The 19903-nt window shown below is 39.0% G+C and overlaps 1 protein-coding gene across 14 annotated transcripts in view; it reads left to right on the top strand.

The window, feature by feature from the left end:
* PLCB4 (phospholipase C beta 4) overlaps positions 1–19903 on the top strand; it is a 422433-nt gene that overhangs the window by 339595 nt on the left and 62935 nt on the right. For 12 of the 14 annotated variants that reach the window (XM_049100261.1, XM_049100262.1, XM_049100260.1 and 9 more), the window contains 10 exons: positions 99–178; positions 744–828; positions 3801–3891; positions 5848–5943; positions 11175–11275; positions 13294–13329; positions 15830–15983; positions 16597–16681; positions 17006–17130; positions 18986–19037. In XM_049100261.1, coding sequence (XP_048956218.1) covers positions 99–178; positions 744–828; positions 3801–3891; positions 5848–5943; positions 11175–11275; positions 13294–13329; positions 15830–15983; positions 16597–16681; positions 17006–17130; positions 18986–19037 — 905 coding nt within the window. The remainder of the gene's footprint in view (positions 1–98; positions 179–743; positions 829–3800; positions 3892–5847; positions 5944–11174; positions 11276–13293; positions 13330–15829; positions 15984–16596; positions 16682–17005; positions 17131–18985; positions 19038–19903) is intronic. The other 2 variants (XM_049100270.1, XM_025469326.3) reach the window with 1 other exon arrangement.

The following is a 19903-nucleotide window of genomic DNA, read 5'->3' as shown; positions in this document are numbered from 1 at the left end:
ATTGACTTTCTGAAATTAATAGTCTTGGAATGGCTTCAGGTGCCTTAATTTGTTTTTTTTTTTCTCTTTTCTCTCATTAACACTTTTTATCTTTAAAGGATGTTATTCAAGCCATCAAGGAAACTGCATTTGTCACATCCGAATATCCTGTAATTCTCTCCTTTGAAAATCACTGCAGGTATAATGATGTGTTCTAACTCTAAGTAGCTACTGTTCATTCCCCACTGCTGCTGTACATCTTTTTAAATAGCTGAATAGTTTTGGGAAATGGCAAGGACACTTGGTCTTACACAAAAAAGAAAGGGGAAAAAAATCCCAAACCACTACCCCCTCTAACCTCCAAAAAAAAAAAAAAAAAAAAAAAAAAGGAAAAAAAAGTCCTCTTTATATGTATTAGAGATGCTTCCTCTAAACAAAAGGTGAGGGATCAAGATACCTTGCTTGAAGTTCCACTGAGTTGGAAGATATGGCAGTAGATTTGAAATCAGACTTGATGAGTTGAGAGCCATTTTTTTTTGAGAGCCATTTTTATTCTGTTTACTTAATTTGGGGGGCAAAATATACTTTTTACCATACCAGTTAAAGTCTGTGGTATGTAACAGCATCTCGCTTAGCATCCAGGGGACAAGTGTAGATTTTACAGAGTGGGAGTTTTTAATCACCTAGGAATGGATGTTTCTTCTTCTTGGACAGTTAATGGATGTTTGAATTTACAAATGCCAGTTCTCTCTCTCTCTCTCCAGCAAATATCAACAGTACAAGATGTCCAAATATTGTGAAGATCTATTTGGGGATCTCCTGTTGAAACAAGCACTTGAATCACATCCAGTATGTATTTTTAGCAAACCATATTTCTAACCTGAATGGATTTGTTTTGAAATTCATTTCTAAAGGGTCAAGTAGTGCTAGAGGACTAAAGATCTTCATATTTATTTAAATTCATTGGTATGGAAAGCTTTTGTGCTTCAGACAGATGTGTAGAGAAAGACATAAAATAAACATCTGGTTCAGTTTAATTTGGAAGGTCTTGAGGTCTTTATGATTTTTGAGATCTCTGTCCTAAAATTTTATAAAATGCCCACTGGCCAAGAGTCTATATTCAGCAGTTGTTCTCAACTTGGTTGCATGATAGTATCATCTAGCATCTTTAAAAAACCTTTGCCAGGGCCCCACTTAGAGATTGAGTTAATTGTTCTGGGTAAGGCCTGAGTGTGGTGTTTTTTTAAAAAGCCCTCCAGGTGAATTAAATGTGCACATAGGGTTAGCACCCATAGGATCCCATTGCTGTGAGAAGTCCTCTAAATTGAAGTCACAAGAGTCTTGAGTTCAAGCTCCGAAGTCCCAACAAAACAAATATTTGGTGGGGAGTGGCGCCTGGGTGGCTCAGTGGGTTGAGTAGACACTGATTCTTGGTTTTGGCTCAGGTTGTGATCTTGGGGTTGTGAGACTGAAGACCCTATCAAGCTCTGTGCTCAGTGCAGAGTTGGCTTGGGATTCTTTCCCCCTCCTTATCCCTTCCCCTCTGCACCGCCCTGTGCTTGTGCACGCACCCACTCACTCTTTCTAAAAGAAATAAATAAAATCTTTAAAAATACTCAAAAAATGTTATACATACATTTTTTTGCACTTCATTTTTACACCTGTTAATTGCTTCATAAAGCAAAGAACTTCTAACCTGTGGCCCATAGATAGGCTTTGTGAGGTCTGTGACCTCATTCTCATTGCGTACAATTTTTTTTGGCATATAATTATTCCAGAGAGTTCATCACGTTTTTGCAAGGATCCATAACCTCCAAGCTGTAAAGATCCACCATCACAAGATGATATGAGTAGTAAGAGAGCTCATGGGATTAAGTATAAAGTACTCTGTGGTAGTAAAAACAAAAACAAACAAACAAAACTGGGGGAAAAATTAGGACACGAGGATATTTGCATCCTTTGCACCCACCCTCTGTCTTTAGCCTGCGGAGGCCATGCCACACACTCCCTGCCCCTGTCTGCGCAGCACTCCCTGTTCTCCCTGCACCCTGGCCTGACATTCTGCTGCTGGCACTTGCAGCTTTCCCTGTGAGGGGAGGTGCTCTGGTCACTGGAGCCTGCTCTGCCCATATGTGAAAGACAGGCCAGAAGTGCCAGAGAACTGACACCCCTCCCTGCTGGCTCCCTCACTCCTCAGGAGGCCCAGCGCCAACACACATGTCCTGCCCAGCCAGCCAGGCTCCCCAGCAGGACCACAGGCCGGCCCCCTGGGTGATAACTTGCCTGATAACACCCCCTTGGGGTTGGCTGCTTGCCTTCTTTTTCTCACTTTCCCACCCCCGATGGACATTTCTGACGCTGCTGCCCAAATAAACCCTGGGTATATTCACATCCTTGTCTCAGACACTGATTCTGAGGGAATCCAAACTAAGAAATGGGGCCCTGGTTTTGTCTTTTTGTTTTTAGTTGTGTTTAAAATTTTATTTATTTATTTATGAGAGACACAGAGAGGTAGAGACACAGGCAGAGGGAGAAGCAGACTCCTTGCAGGGAGGCTGATGCGGATCTAGATCCCAGGACCTTGGGATCACAACCTGAGCCAAAGGCAGATAGATGCTCAACCACTGAGCCACCCAGGTGCCTGGCCCTGGTTTTTGTTTGTTTGTTTGTTTTTAATTTTATTTTTGTTTTACCTAGGCCCTCTGTTTACTTTTCTGATTGGGTTGAGGTGCTTGTGCTTGCTTCTGTGGAAAGATGGCTGTATTCTTTATAGAGTGATACACACATACATGAAAAGTGTTGTGGGGGGTGTAAGTAGATCCACGTGGCAGTAAGACCTCCCTGAAGTGCAAAGCTTTCAGTTTTAAGGGGGGGGGCAGTTGGGGAGACACAGAACACAAAGGTAAAACCATCGCTTCAAAACAAGATGGCTTGTGACCTATTGAAAACTTACTAGAAATATCCAGATTCAAGAGAGATCACTGGGGAATGGAGCAGTTACAGAAGGCTTCAGAAGGAAGCAGAATTTTGGCAAAGAGCTTTGTTTGAGGCAACACAGACCTAGGAATGCATGGTGCCTTCCATGTAGTAAGTGGTATAAAGTTTACTTTTGAAAAAGTGAATGGGGCGCATGGAAGAAATGGATGAGTGGAAGGGTGGGTAGGTGTGTACTTGAAGGCGTGGGGAATGGGGAATGGGTGACCAGATACAGCACAGTTGTATGGGTCGGAGGTGATAGAAGAAAGGACGCGCTGCCTTTGCATACATAAATCCAAGCAAACAAAACCACAGTAGGGGTCAGGTTTCAGTAATTGACCACTCACCTTCTTGATTCTCTTACTGAAACTACAAAACCATAATCCCAAGCGTAGGGGTTATGTCAGCCTGCTGAGCAAACAGGCTTCCTAATACAGCCCGACGCATGGGAGGATCAGAGGAGCACTGGACTCCTGCCTGGGAAAGCAGTTCTGACCCCAGCTATCACGATGATCTCTTGTACTTTACCTGATACATAAGCAGAGCAAGACCTGAAGTTGAGCAGGAGCCCCTTCCCCCAGCAGCAGCACCCCACATCAGACCCGGCTCCCGCTGGGGAAAGTGGAGTGCCTCTGCTTGTCCCTGGGAGACTGTGGGTGTCAAGTTTACAGTCTAAGGTGAAGTTGCATGGAGTAGGCTGGTTGGGGTCAGGGAATGACAACATAAAACTGCGGACTACCACCTAGTGGATACTGGGCTGTATAACAGGCCTCCTTGCTCACCCTGGGCGGGGAATGAAACTGGACAAGCACATCATTAATTCAGCCTTTTCTGTTTATCTCTAGCTTGAACCAGGCAGGCCCTTACCATCCCCCAATGACCTCAAAAGAAAAATACTCATCAAAAATAAACGGCTGAAACCTGAGGTTGAAAAAAGTAAGTCAAAGACACACACCAGTGATGAAGCATACACTCATTGTGTGTGTGGACAATTCAGCAGTCTAGAGTGAAATCTATTTTAAAACCACTGATTTGGGAGACAAAGGGAACATAGAAGTATTGTGTATACTTTTCAGAGCTAAGGGGCCACATTGACATTTAAGTGTAGGTTCCTGCATTGGGAAAGCATATTCATATATTCATAAGGAGCAGGATTTGGAATGATCCCAAGGCAAAATGAGAAATTTTGAAGAAAGTGGAAGAGGAATTTTAGAATTTATCAAGATAGAAGGAACTAGCGTCTTATCATTTGTTATGCTCTAAAGTCCTCTTAATGGCTTTCCCTTTGCAGTTTGCCTCTGTGAGATATACATAACTAGGGGTCCTGGGTGAATATGTGAATATGTCTATGTGTGGAAAGAGAGAAATGATTTTATATAGCTATCTTCCCTATATTCTCCTTGGAGATGGTCTTTGAAAATATTTTCTTTCAGCCAGTCTCTTAATTCAGTGAATTGGTAGCATTAAATATTGGTATGATTGCATTGTGTTTTTACAAAACCTAGGTATTCTAGATTTTAAATTATAGAAATTATCATTCATTACAAAAACAATAATACCATGGTAGGATGAAAACAAAGAAAAATAAAAGAAAATAATGAAACAGCACTGAATTATATATTTTACACATGTACTATAGATACATGTTTAAACATAACACATTTAAAAAAATAAACATAACACATTTTTATAAAACTGGGGTCGTGTTAAATACACTGATTTTTTATTATCTTTAATTCAACCAATGGAGTGTATTTACACTCCTACTAAAGTTACTACATACTAACTTTACTGATAATGTACGAAACACTATGCAGAATTTATGTGAGATATGCTACCGTTTAACCAGTCCCAAATTGATGGGTTTTCATTTCTGTAAAAACAACAATAAACATGTGTCATTGTTCATTTTGTACATTTGCACAGCTTCTCCTAGGGTCAGTTGGTGCAATTGGAGTAGGTTGGCCAAAGCACATGCACAGTTTATATTGTGATACATCTTGTTATACTGTCTTTCAGAAAAATCATACCAATTTACACTCTCACCAAAACGTATGAGAATGCTAGTTATATTCTTACTGCTGGCTCTTGGCCATCTTGTATGAATATGTGCCTGACTGGTGGAAGGAAAATGAGACTTTAGTTTTTTTGATATTTATGTTTTTGGTAACTAGTTTCTTTATGTATCATTATTTATAATGTGCTTCTATATGTTTTCCCATTTTCAAAATTATTTCATCTGTCTTGCTGACTTACAAGAACTTTTTATACAGGAGGATAATAGTCTCAAGTCTATAAGTTGCAGATATTTTTCCTGAAGTTTTGTCACATCTCCTGTGTGCATGTCCCTTTAATGTCATTTTAACATCATTCTCCAAACCATGGGCCTTTGTCACCAAGCCTTAGATTCTCCTCAGTAACTGAGCCTTCATCTCAGGCTTAGGACCAGAACTTTTGAGCGTTTTACCCGTGCTCTCCCGTAGTTCTTCATCAAGTGTAGACAGTGTGGTGGTTGCGCATCGCGTAAGAAGTCTGGCCAGCAGGTCCAGGTGAGACAGTAGCTGGGTGAGGAATGTAGCCAGTAGGAACCTAGGCGATACATTCCCTTCTCAGTGGTGATCTGAGGACTCAGGCTTTGCAGGTGATCTAGCATCTGTCACCATCTCCTTCCTGTTTTTTTTTTTTAATTTTTTTTATTGGAGTTCAATTTGCCAACATCTAGCATAACACCCAGTGCTCATCCTGCCAAGTGCCCCCCTCAGTGCCCATCACCCAGTCACCCCAACCCCCTGCCCACCCCCCCTTCTACCACCCCTTGTTCATTTCCCAGAGTTAAGTGTCTCTCATGTTTTGTCACCCTCACTGATATTTCCTGTTTGTTTTGAATAACAGAACAGCTCGAGGCTTTGAAAAGCATGATGGAAGCTGGAGAATCTGCTGCCCCAGTTAGCATCCTAGAGGATGATAATGAAGAGGAAATAGAAAGTGGTGAGTTGGTTTCCTTTTAATTTACATGTCACAAAAAATACTTTAAAAAAAAAAGTTTATTTAAGTACTCTTTATACCCAACATGGGGCTTGAATTCATGAGCCCGAGATCAAGAGTCACATGCTCTTCCAACTGAACCAGCCAGGCACCCCACAAAAATACTTTCTAAAATAAGAAAAACATGAATTTATCTTCATGGATCCTTTTATACAATGTGATGGTTTAATTCTTAATAGTCAAGTGTGTATTCATGCACCAGACTTTAATCTTTTGGTATTTTTTGGTATTTTTTCAAATGTTCCTTCCAGTTTACCTGGGCACTAGATTTTTGTGGCTTAGTCATCTCCCTTCCTGTTGTGCATTCAGCTGCTCAGCAAAAATTCAGAGCCAGAGAATCCTTGCTATAAAAGGCAAGGGATTGGAATAAAAATAGCATTTTGCAATCTTTTCCTATAAACAGAAACATAAACTTCGATGTTTTAATTATAATAGTAGTAAGGCAAGTTACAAGGAAAGTAACTTGAGTAGGGACCCAGTATTAAATTTTCAAATTCTTTCAAATAACCAGCTCACCAGAATTACCAATATAAGTAGATAATTTTAGAAAAGGCAGCCTTGCTTTTAATATTTGAGTATTTACTACTAGCTTCTATTTTATTTGAGCCATATAGCCACAGCTATATGTTTGGTTTTAAATGAGTCATTTTAAAGGTTTGCAGTGTTTTTAGAAAATTATTTTTCCATTATGTGGTATGAAAATTGATTAGCACAATGACTTGGCCTTACATTGTGTGCCTATTGGTTGGACAGTGCCTTGGATTTATGTAGTGGTTTGGGGCCAAATAATTTTGAAATACTTACAGAAACACTCTTGGCTTATTATATGAACATCTGAAATAGATGAGTAGATTTTAGGAAAGATTGATACTATAAGTGAAAACCTGAAAGCTGTGAGAATTAACTAAGCTCAATAATAAGGATGGCTTAATAAAGATATCTTACTATGGAACAGACTTCACAGTGATGGTGTGTGTTGCATGTCCAAACCAGGGGTTGAACTCTACTCCCAGGAAAACAGACATAATGATGTATTTTCATATGTCATATATGGCAGTGAGTGTCTAGGAGGGCAAAGATATCTGGAATTATTTAATTGATGACTATTAAAATTATCTATTGCTGTGTAACAAACACCCCCCAAGTCTAAAGACTTAAAATAGCACTTTATTACTTTCTCTCATAGTTCTGGGGGGCATCTGTGCTCATGCTAGTGCTTCTCCCTTAAGTTTCTTAGGCATTTGTAGACAGATGACATCTGGAGCTAGAGTCATCCGAAGGTTCGGTTGGGCTGGTTGTCCAAGATGGCCCACTCCTGTCGCTGGCAGTTGTTTTGGGGAACTCAAGCAAGGTCTGAAGACCAGAGCACCCCATGTGTCCTTTCCATGTGGTTTGGGCTTCATAGCATGGTGGCCAAGTTTCTAGATGGAGCACCCTGAGAGCCAGTGTTCCAAGAGTCAAAAAGTGGAAGCTGCTAAACTATTTGAAAACTATGCCCAGAACTGGCCTATTATCATTGCATGTATATTTTGTTCATCAAAGCAAAATTAAGGCCCGCCCAGTTTCGAGGGGGTGGTTGAGTGGCAAGATCACATTCTAGAATGGATATTCTTGCAACTGTCTTTGGAAAATGCTATCAACCCTGATGCCTATTACATTTAGTTAATATTTTTTTGCAAATAATAAACCTAAACATGATTTAAGAGTAAAATATTGAGGGGACACCTGGGTGACTCAGCGGTTTGGCGTCTGCCTTTGGCCCAGGGCGTGATCCTAGAGTCCCGGGATCGAGTCCCACATCGGTCTCCCTGCATGGAGCCTGCTTCTCCCCCTGCCTGCGTCTCTGTCCTGTCTCTGTCTCTGCCTCTCTCTCTCTCTCTCTCTCTCTCTGTGTCTCTCATGAATAAATAAAATCTTTAAAAAAAGAAGTAAAATATTGAAAGGAATGTTATTTGAAAAGGTCAAGAAAATAGTTCTAAAAATTTGAAAAGATGAATGTTATGTAAAATCAGTTCCTTAACTCCAGTTATGTTTTATAGATGGTAGTCAAGAACCTTTAAGACATTACTAGATCCTACAATCCAGTAAAACAAACTGAAGAATAATGGAATAAATTAACAAGGAAAATAACAATAATATGAATGTCAACCACCGTTGTTGTACCAGCTGTGAATGTAGCAGTTTACGTCACTGCCTTATATAATCTTTATTCTACCCAATGAAATAGGTATCATTACATGCAGTCTTCGGAAAAGGAAGCTGAAGCTTAGGGAGGTAATGCAGTCACATGACCCTACAGCTAGTGAGCAGTGGTACTAAGATTCAATCCCAGAATTGCCTGACTTCAGGTTCAAGACCTTTTGTACCTTACAATCCTGCCCTTCTAATATACAGGAATATGAAGAGAACACTAATATGCAAAATTGTTTAAAAAAATTTTTAGAGGAAAAAATATGACTGATGGAGGTCAAAGTGTGAAATTTCCTGAACACACAGTAATGAAAAATGAGGGTCAGTGTGATTCCATTTATCATTCCTTCAGGGTACTTTCCCACCTTTTATGTTCAGTATTCCTACAAAATATTTGGCTTTGGTGGCCCCCATGTTATTCAGTGTGAACAGAAATAATCATGTGGGATAGCATACATGTAGAAAATTAGCTGCGAGAGCAAAATCATCCACTTGAATTTCTTTTTAAGGGTATACAGGTTTATGCTACACCAGTTATACATGATGCTTAGGTTCCCTCAGTGATGCCTGGCTTAATTCTGATCAACTCAACCAGTTGGCTGTAATTACCCTGGTGTCACAGTATGATCCTATGTACATGAATGGCTAGAGTCTCTAATTTAAATACTCCAACACAGCAGGCAAGAGGAAACCAAGCATAGCTCAAAAGGGTAGCCCTGCCTGGAGGCTGTAGGAAATAGCAAAGGCCCTTAGTCAATGAAAGTGTGTGCCCATTCATTAGGCAGGATTTCTATTCAGAAGGACACATGGCTTCCAGGACTGTGTGACAAACATAGGGAATGCCAAAACTGTATGTGGTTGTGGTTATGTCTGTGCATCCTTGCACAATCAAGAGATGGTAACATTCATTCATACAACTCTTTTTCTTTTTAAAATTTATTATTTCAAGAGAGGGGGCAGGGAGGGAAGAGCAGAGGGAGAGGGACAAGCAGACTTCTGGCTGAGTGTGAAGCCCAATGTGGGGCTTGATCTTAGGACTCCAAGATCATGACCTGAGCCTAAACAAAGAGTCAGATGCTTAACAGACTGAGCCACCCAGGTGCCTCTTTTCATACTTTTTAAAGTATCAAGTCTTTATGATTTGTTTGGGACACATTCCTTGACTTCAAGTAGTTTATACCTGGCTGGCCAGGTTAGACTAAGAGATATATGAAATGGAAATCTGATAGTAATAGTAGGAAGTTTCAAAATCTTGGTTATACACTGTGGGTCATAGAAATCCAGTAGTCATGGAATCTTGGTGTCATGCTAAGAATCTAGAGAAATCTAGGTCCATACTTACTCTGTGACCTCAGATTTGTAAATCATATCTCTGAATCTGTCTCCTTATCTCTAGATTTTTTAAAAGACCTATTCCAGCTCCATAAATCTTTTTTGTTTCCTGCCAAAGGCCTATATGACCTGCTCTTTTCTCTTTGTAATCCTCTGCCTCCACTCATCCACTCATCAGAATACCAGTTCCAAAACGGGAGGGTGTCTTTCGGTCTTGCCTCACTTTTTTCCACATCTGGAATAACACTTTGCAAAAAAGCAATCCCTTAAGAAATTCCAAATCTAAGATACCATCAGTTGAAAGACTAAGAAAGAAAGATGCTGCTTCCTATTCGCTGTAAAATACCATTGATTGAAAAACGTGTTACAATACCAGAAATATTAATATGTGAAAAAAAAATGCATCTGAGAACTGATGAAATAGTTTTTCATTGATTCTTGTTCTTGAGTTCTTTGCACATTTTAAACAAGCTTAAAAAAAAAAAATCTCCAGGGACGCCTAGGTGGTTCAGTGGTTGAGTGTCTGCCTTTGGCTCAGGACATGATCCCAGGTTCCTGGGATCGAGTTCTACCTCAGGCTCCCCGAGAGGAACCTGCTTCTCCTTTTGCCTATGTCTCGGCCTCTCTGTGTGTGTCTCTCATGAATAAATAAAATCTTTAAAAAAAAAAACTCTCCAATTCTTATGGGTCTGCTTCCTACTCTTGGGAGTCTATACTCAGAAATTATTTCACTTTTTTTCCAGGAGGAGTCCCTCATGCTCTGTGTGGTTACAGTGCTGGCCTTGTCCTGAGGCCTGTGGGTTTCTCCTAATGCTGGAAAGCTTGGGGGGAAAATCCCTAACCTGGGAGCTTTTTCAGAATGGGGATCATGGGAATCTAGATCTCACACCAGCATGTGGTTCATTTTTCTGTGGATGATTCTTTTTCCACTGACAGCCTTGGGAGGACAGAGTTCTTGTCACTTTCTGGACTGGTGGACTGAGTGCTTCTCTGCCTCATTTCTCAGCTCAGGCCATGCTCCTGGGGCATCAGCTTTATTTAGCACCCACTTCCAGCCTCCCAGTTAGCATAAGCCCAAGGAATGATTCTAGTCTGTTAAACCTAAGCCAGCTTTGACAGGAGGTTTACAGGTGTAGTACAGTCCTTCCAAGTTCTTTCTCTTTTATGTCACAACACACCCAGCTGCAAGTCACTATATCCATAATATTCAAATAAACAGTCTGTTTTTAGAAATTATCAAGTGTATTTTCCTTTTCTTATATCTTCCTTGGTTTTCCCTAAGTCCCAGGGAAGATCAGAACACACTTTGTAAGTCATAGATATTCCTGAGTGCTTGAGACTTTAATTTTTACAGTTAGTGTAATGGGATGGAAATAATCATTCACTTAGAAAAATGCAGTAAGCATCACGCATGCCCATGGCAAATATCATGCTGGACACGAGAGAAATAACAGCTAATGAGATGTGCTCCTTGGCCTTGAATAGGTAAGAGTTTAGTGAAAGTTTTATTTGAATAAATTTGCATATTCAAATGTTCCCACTTTTCATTTAGCTTCTTTGGAAGAATTTACACTCCACCCAAGGTTATGAAGAAGATCTGACTGACTGGCAGTAATTTAGCTTCATGGGTTTTCCTTTTGTCTTTCACACAGCTGACCAAGAGGAGGAAGCTCACCCTGAATACAAATTTGGAAATGAACTTTCTGCTGATGACTTGGGTCACAAGGAGGCTGTTGCAAATAGTGTCAAGAAGGTCAGAGGCTTGGTGCCCCTCTTTTTCATGACTGTCAAGAAGAGGTAGCAGCTATTAGTTGTGAAATTTTTAAAATGTGACATCCACAAGAAAATAAAGTAGCCTATAATTGCCCTTCTACATTGGGTAACCAGGATCAATATCTTAATGCAAGATATGTACGATATTGTTAGGACATTGAGTTGCTCATTAGCCATGCCCAGTGTTGACCACCACCTATTTAGTATCCTTTAAGTAATATCATTTATTGCATTATTATTGATGAACAGGGAGACAACAACAACAGCCTGGTGACAAAGGTTAACATGTTGAAGTCATTAGCAAAATGGCCTACCTGAGCATCCCAAGCAAGCCCCTCATTAGAAAACCAGTCCTACAAGTTAGATATCTTCTCCCCTTCCTAATGTAGAATAAACATGAAAGTATTTCCATCCATCTGACTATTCATCCATGAAAAATAATTGTTATTTTTTTTTTTTTTTTTTAAATAATTGTTATATACCTGCTGGGTGCTAGGCATAGTCTAGGCCATAACAATCCAGAAAGGTCAAAACACGATTGGTTTCAGCTCTCATAGAGCTTATAGTCTGATGGGAGTTTATTTTTTTAATAATAAATTTATTTTTTTATTGGTGTTCAATTTGCCAACATACAGAATAACACCCAGTGCTCAATCCGTCAAGTGCTCCCCTCAGTGCCCGTCACCCATTCACCCCCACCCCCCGCCCTCCTCCCCTTCCACCACCCCTAGTTCGTTTCCCAGAGTTAGGAGTCTTCATGTTCTGTCTCCCTTTCTGATATTTCCTACCCATTTCTTCTCCCTTCCCTTCTATTCCCTTTCACTATTATTTATATTCCCCAAATGAGTGAGAACATATAATGTTTGTTTGCCAACATAGTATGTAACACCTAGTGCTCATCACATTACGTGCCTTCCTTACTGCCCATTACCCAGTTACCCAACCCCTCCACCTACCTCCCCTTCTGCACCCATTTGTTTCCCAGAATTAGGAGTCTCTCATGGTTTGTCTTCCTCTCTAATTTTTCCCTATTCAGTTTCCCCTCCTTTCCTTATGGTTCCTTTCACTACTGAAAAGAGAAGTTTCAACGGTGTGGTGGATGCCACTGAAGCAGATGTGAATAAGTAGAGACTATACTTTTTGAGAAGTTTTGCTGTAAAGGGAAGTGAGGTACAGGCTGGTGGCTAACAGCAACCTGAGGAGTCAAGGGAGTGTTATTTGCAGAACGAATGAATCTGGAGTATGTTTGCAAACTCTTGGAAATGGTGCCATAGAAAGGGAGAGATTAGTCTTGCAAGAGAGAGAAGGAATATAACTAACTGCCTTTGAGTTCCCTGAGAAGGTGAGGGTATATGGTATCATGATGATGTGAGGGTGTGGTCTTTGATGGGAGCAGGGTTATTTAATCATTGAAGACGGTGGGTGAAAATGCAGGTAGGTGCTTATTTGGTAGTAGGGAAATGGGAAAGTGTTTAAAAAGCAAAAAGCCAAAGGAACATTTTGATTACACCCTCCCTCTTCTGATAGGGAGTATTGCCACTACTTTGAGATTCTTAGATGCCTACTAAGACTCAGTGCCTACCTTGATGCTACTTTAACCACATAGAGCCTTTAGCAGTACCCACACAAGTGTTGAATTAGCCATTCGTACTGGCCGCCCTTTACATATCAGGAGAGATTGCCACATCAAGTTATTTCCTAAACTCCATCACTAAATAATTTAGCTAATATAAGGAAACCTCTAAGTAGACAAATATTACGAACAAAGGAGGGAAATACTATTAAGGTTTGTTTTTCTAGTATGTAAAACAGGCTGTTGTATCTTTCCAGTACTTATTTTGCCGATGGCTTTATGTCATCAATAGTTTTCCAGCTTCACAAATAAATAGAATAATAAGCTTACATATGTTTATTTAAATATTTACATATGTATGACTAGTAAATTTGGAATTTTGCCCTTTAGAGAAGTAAACAAATAATTATCTTTCTCTAATGTAGGCGTCGGATGACCTTGAACATGAAATCAACAAAAAGGTAAGAAAATAATTTCCTTGTGCAATTTTTTTATTACAAAATACTGTATGTGGCCCTCTAATATTGAACAGTTTGTACTAAATATGGTCAACTCTATCTCCCACTCCCTGCCTCATGCCATGGAATGTCAGGCTTACTGTTTATAATATTTAGATGCTTAATGCATCTAATTATGACAGTCTTCAAAAGAAAGAATTATTCACAGTGATGAAATGATTAATTCCTGATAAAAATCACAAAACTAGGGCAGGTGAATAGGATGATTTTCCTCAAAACAAGTGTTTAGTGCAGTCAGGCACTTAGTTGGCATTAGAGATTTCATTCCTATAGGAGCACATAATCATCAACACATTGAATTTGAAATTAAAAGTGACCTACTAGGTCATCAGATGTTCTAGCATACTAGAAAGATGATCTTGTTTCTGACTACACTGGCATTTTATTTTATTTTATTTTTTTAAAGATTTTATTTATTTATTAGAGACACACAGAGAGACAGACAGACGGACAGACAGGCAGAGGGAGAAGCAGGCTCCATGCAGGGAGCCCGACGTGGGACTCAATCCCGGGTCTCCAGGATCATGCCCTGGGCCGAAGGCGGCGCTAAACCGCTAAGCCACGGGGACTGCCCTACACTGGCATTTTATAGGATCATTGGTTAATTTCGCACTGCATACATTCTAGGACTTTTATTTGATGTTAGTAGATATCGACTTTATTATAAGTAAAGTTACATTTTTAGTTTCTTTTGTCCTCTTGGACATTCTTCATGATACCACAGTGGTTTGTTTTATTGAGTAAATGTGAACAGTTTATTACAATAGCAAGACTGGTGGCAATCACAGAAATTTGCCTTATAATTTGATTCCCATACTTCAGAGCTTCAGAACATTATGTCTGGCTGTCTGTGGGGCCCTATCTTATTTGGAGGGAGACCCTATATTCTTACTGTCTAAATAGTAAGTTTGGAATAGTAATGGTAAGTCTGATCTCAATCCCTCCCATCATGTTCATGAACTTCTCTTCTAGAATTTCATAAAGTATTGAGGTCAACAAAGCAGAGGTTGATGTTTAGTCCCTGCTATGTATTAATTAAGTAACTGTGACCACATTGTTTTAATCCTCAAGGCCCCAGTCAGTGAGTGGAGCTCTAATCCTTACTCCACCTGGTTACTGGCAGTAATGAAGTGGTGCATCCCGGAATTCAGCATGTAGTGCCCAATATGTGGTCCTGGTGTTACTAACACCCGAGAAAGGACTCAGACATGGCCTCTGCCCTTATTTGGGTGGATGGGACATATAAAGGAATGATTAAAAATAAAAATAAATTATATTATCTGATTGTTTATCTCAGGTTTTTTTTTTTTATTGGTGGAGTCAGCTTGATGATTTAGAATGCCCAGATTGTCAAGTCATCAGATAAGACAGTCTGACCATTTTTTTAACTAACGAATTGATTCATATGGACTAAGCAGTTCATCCGCCTATATCAGTCTATGCAGGAAGTCATGCCATAAAATGGAAAAACAACTTCCATGTGAATCAGAATCCCCTGGAAGGCTTGTTAAAGCATAAATTCCTGGACCTCATCCTCAGAGTTTTCCGATGAAGTAAGTCTTCATCGGGTTTTCAAAGTTCTCAGCAAAATGTTGATTGTTTTTGAAAGTATTATTTTTGTTGTTTATTTTGTTCTGATTTACCAAGAAATAAACCGAAATAATTTGTTTTCTATTTTCCTTTTTGTAAAATAATACAATTTTGACATATCCTATGTAGGGGGTTAGCAGATTAGTTTCAGAATAAGCTTTTTAAAAATGTACCATAAACTACTTACATATGTGGCTAAAATTCTAGACCGGTATTAAGCAAAGTGTGGTCCCCAGACCAGCCACATCATTAGCACTTAGGAGCTAATGGAAATGGAAATACTTGGGCCTCACCTCAGACTCACTTCATCGGAAATGCTGATGATGAAGTCCAGGAATTTATGTTTGACCAAGCCCTCCAGGGGATTCTGATACACATGGAAGCTGTTTTTCCACCTTATGCCACAATTTGTGAAATTATAAATGATAATACCTGCTATATATATTTCATAGATTGCTGCGAACTTCCATTTACTTTTTTGACTGTTTTAAAGTCCTCTGGAAATCTTTTAAAAAAATGTAAGACTAGCCTCATATTTTATTATTATCTCCTTTTCTATTATTAGGGGCTATGATAGACATGAACTTCTTTTTTCCTTTATGTAGACTCCATGCCTGATGTGGGGCTCAAATAATGACCCTCTGAGATCAAGAGTCGCATGCTCTACTGACTGAGCTAGGCACACACCCCAGACATGAACTTCTAAAATTATCTTGTAGCACAATTGAGAAAGAAAAGGTCTTTATCTTTCTATTTGTATGCAAAGATCATCTTTAGTGAGGATGTCTGTAGCATGTATTTATCTGTCCCACCGAGGTCCTCAACGTGCGTATTCCTTTCATTGTGTTTGTAGGGCCTGGTTACTGTAGAAGATGAGCAGGCATGGATGGCATCATATAAGTATGTAGGTGCTACCACTAATATCCATCCATATTTGTCTACAATGATCAACTATGCACAGCCTGTAAAGTTTCAAGGTTTCCATGTGGCTGAAGGTAACACCAAAGGTTAAATTCTATTGCCTTTTTAGTCTGCTTTTATTATGCTGATGAGCTGTAATCTGACTTCTCACCATTTTTCTTGGCATCAGGGCAGCTCTCCCTCACCCTGTTTTAGTGTCACAGACCATGCGTGTAGTCTCGTGTCCTTGGCATGCAGTGACATTCCCTTGTCATTCCCTTCATCGTCCACAAGGTGGCTCTGAGATACTGTGGATTTCGTAGCACTAGGAGAGCTTGGTATTGCTTCTTGCATTCGGTGTATTTTCATAAGACATCTTTTCATCAAAAACAGCCCTCCAAAACTGTACTGCAGTATTTTTAAACTTTCATAATCATTTTTGGGCTGGAGAAGCCATCATCGTCATCAAGTGTACATATTTCAGGGGTGGCTGTGTGGGAACATTACACATAATTTGTTTAATGACTCCAAATTTAATCCATCACTATTTAAGTCAGCTGTCCTATCCACAAGATGTTAATGAAAGTAGGAGATACTGATAAGATAATGAAACATCTGCCTCCAAAGCCTCGTGATTCAGGATGTGATTATGTTTATTACTTGTCTTTCCTCGAGGTTGGATGGGAGCATTTCTGAGTGCATCTTTATTTTTCTTTACAGAGCGCAATATTCATTATAACATGTCTTCTTTTAACGAGTCCGTTGGTCTAGGCTACTTGAAGACACATGCAATTGAATTTGTGAAGTATCCTTATGTAGTAAATGGAATGAATGGCAGGTTCACTTTGGGGTTGGCAGAAGTCTCTAAAACAGATAAATGGCTGATAGATCATTGTGGTTGTAGTGCTAATAAAATAGTATGTGTGAAAGACCACAGCAACTGAAAATCTGCACAAATGTGAATTGTTTTTATAGTCTACACAGTGAACTGTGGTTTTTCTCCCAAGCATCACTTAAAAATGTGAAATTTATCTCTGTTATCTGTGTGTCATTATTGGTCTAGACTTTATGTTTATTTATTGCTTCTGGAATACTCTTTTTTTTCTGTTCTCCTTAATAAGTTACACAGTTATAACAAACGGCAAATGAGTCGCATTTACCCCAAGGGAGGCCGGGTTGATTCCAGTAATTACATGCCTCAAATTTTCTGGAATGCTGGCTGCCAGATGGTTTCGCTGAACTATCAAACCCCAGGTACGAACTGATGTCCAGTGACCTCAAATTCCAGGAGAACACTTTGACAGGATGGTGCCAAACAGTTGCCATCAGTTGGCTGTGGGCATTTTTTAAAGGAAGCAGACATATGGCAAAACAATGTGATGTTGGATTTATGTAATGGTGAGATATGAAAAACTAAAAATAGAGCCATAAAAAGGGTAGAAGACAAAATATTTTGATTTAAATTTAATTTCCTTTCATAAATACCACAGCTAATCTGCCAAACATTGTCCCCTTTTCCACAATATTTCTAATTTTTCTTCTTTTTTGGATCATACTTATCTTCATTTCCAGAGACCAAATTAAATGAGAAAAATTTGAGTATCTCTGTACAGTAACTATGACTCATTTCTCCTTTAGAAAGTACCCTTCCCACTGTTAACATTCAGCAGATATCAATAATGCAGTGGCATGTCACCATAAAGGTACAGAATATGCTCGAGTAGACTCCACTAAGTGTGTAAGGATTTATATATTCGTAGAGGCACTAATCTGTAACTTTGTCCTCCAAAGTGTATTCAAAGGCAAGTTTCCAATATATTATATTTTTCCCTTCCCTGGAAGGAGAGAAGTAAATTTTTTAAATGCATAAACAATTTTTTAAGCTTTTAAAGCCTGTTAAGAGTTTAGGATTACAACTTTAAGATTAGAGATTTAAAACTAGGTTTCTAGTTGTTTTCCTAAAAGAGGTAAGAAGTATTCATGTGCTGTGGTTAATTCCATAGCCTGGTCCTTAAAAATGGTAAAACAAAGCAAAACAAAAACCTTTTATTGTTCAGTCCTTTGCTATATGAGGGCATACCTCCTATCTTTCCTGATTTGGGAACGTTTTTCTTCTCTAGTCCATCCACCCTACTTTGAGAGTTTCTCTCCACCTTGTTCCCTATTATTTGGACTGATTAACAGGTCTCTTGACTTCCATCCCTTTGCCATGAATGTGGTCTTGACTGTGCTTCCCTCCCCTTGGTGGCACCTTCTCAGGGACCAGAAGCTGGAGTCAATTGTCTACACAGCATCTCCATTAGTCCTTGCTATGCTAAACTATGACCAGGTACCAGCACAATCCCATAGTGTTTCTATCAGAGACCAAATACAAGAGTATCGCTAATTTTACTTAAAAAAAAGAGAGAAAGAGAGAGGGTTCAACTTGTATTGTATTTCCAGTTGTCAGTGAGTCCATTATATGGATTAAATGATTCTAAACCAGTTCATTCACTAGGTCAGCTTATGTTTTTTCTGTAACGTTAGGATCAGTCACAACATGTTGAAGAAGGAAAAAAATCCATCAGCTTATTCTTTTTTTTTTTTTTTTTGCAAATGAGAAAAGAGAAGATTGTGTCCCATTGCTAGAGAAAAATCATAAGCATGCCCTGCCAGTGTAGTCCCCACTAGAAGAATTCTCCCTAAGTCTAAAAGTAGGAGCAAGCTACTAATTTTATTTTATTTAGTGTTTTTAATCAAGTTTGTACTCCTATGACCCTACTGGATATCCCTAGCCACCCCTTAATCTGTGATCATAAGGTGTATTCTTCCCAGTTGAACATCTATACTCAACACTAATTGAACGATCATTTGACTCATATATTGAATCCAATTTTTAAAGCAATTCTAAGCATCTCTATGAAAATATATTTTATGTTTAACTTAAACACAACATGATTTCAGCAGGGAAGAAAGTTGTGTGCTCTCAACAGACCCAGAAGTACCTTGTAATGTTAAAAAGGACCTTTTGGCCTCGGATCAGTATCTGATTTCCATTGTTTAAAATCACCCATCATGGTTTTCTTTGTCCAGGAAGATGAGATGCTAAATTATTTTTGTCTCTTGACAGATTTAGCGATGCAATTGAATCAGGGAAAATTTGAGTATAATGGATCATGTGGGTGAGTAATGTGATTTAAACTGTTGTCATCTTGTTCCTGAACTCCATACTACAGCTATATTGAAACTGTGTCATTTTTAATTAGGGGCTGCCCAATTTAAGCTGAGTTTGAGGGATGGGATAGAAACAATTGAAATCCCTAGATAGATTATATTTGCAAGTATACATTCTTCATCTGCCCAGTTTACTAAGCGGGTTTTAAAAAAAAATCAGCCACAAGTTAAGCAGTTTATAATACACACTCTAGAGTTTAATTCTCTGGCTTTAAATTTAAGAGTGGAAGTTTGTATAGGTATGATAGATAATGATTCCTGCTCATTTGGACATTAACTGGAAACATAGATATTAAATATATGTTATTTTGCCTAAGAAATAGAGGAATTCCTTCTATGTTGATTTAACATATAATGAAGTTGTGGGTGTCGATTTGAATTTAATACACCTAGGAAGAAAACTTTGTCCTGTCTTGATTCTTTTGCATGTCTTGTAAATAGCAGTTATCAAGAAATAATGCTCTGAATATTGTTCTAGTTTACTTAACTGGCATTCTTTAAAATCTGTGAACCAAGGAGTGAAATAGGAAATGTTAATTCCCTAATTTCATAGTGTAGAACACTGAAAGGTTAAATGAAACTGTGAAGTTAAATTCTATAGAGGAAAAAACTGTGTAGCCATGTTTTTCATCCCTGCATCTGTCCCCATGCCCCTAAATTAATCCAATGGAGAGCCATCCCATCCATAATACTACTGTCGGGAAATTCTTGGCCTCTCTAGTTGAATACCTCATTTTTATCACTAAAACCAGCCAATCAAGATAACATTTTTCAGCAGCCGTGGGTTCAGAGTGCATACCCACACCTCTTCCTG

Source organism: Canis lupus, chromosome 24, assembly GCF_003254725.2.
Source record: "Canis lupus dingo isolate Sandy chromosome 24, ASM325472v2, whole genome shotgun sequence".
In the NCBI taxonomy this organism is placed as follows: Eukaryota; Metazoa; Chordata; class Mammalia; order Carnivora; family Canidae; genus Canis; species Canis lupus.
Note: the sequence above shows the minus strand (reverse complement) of the source record. Positions and strands in the feature narration are given on the sequence as shown.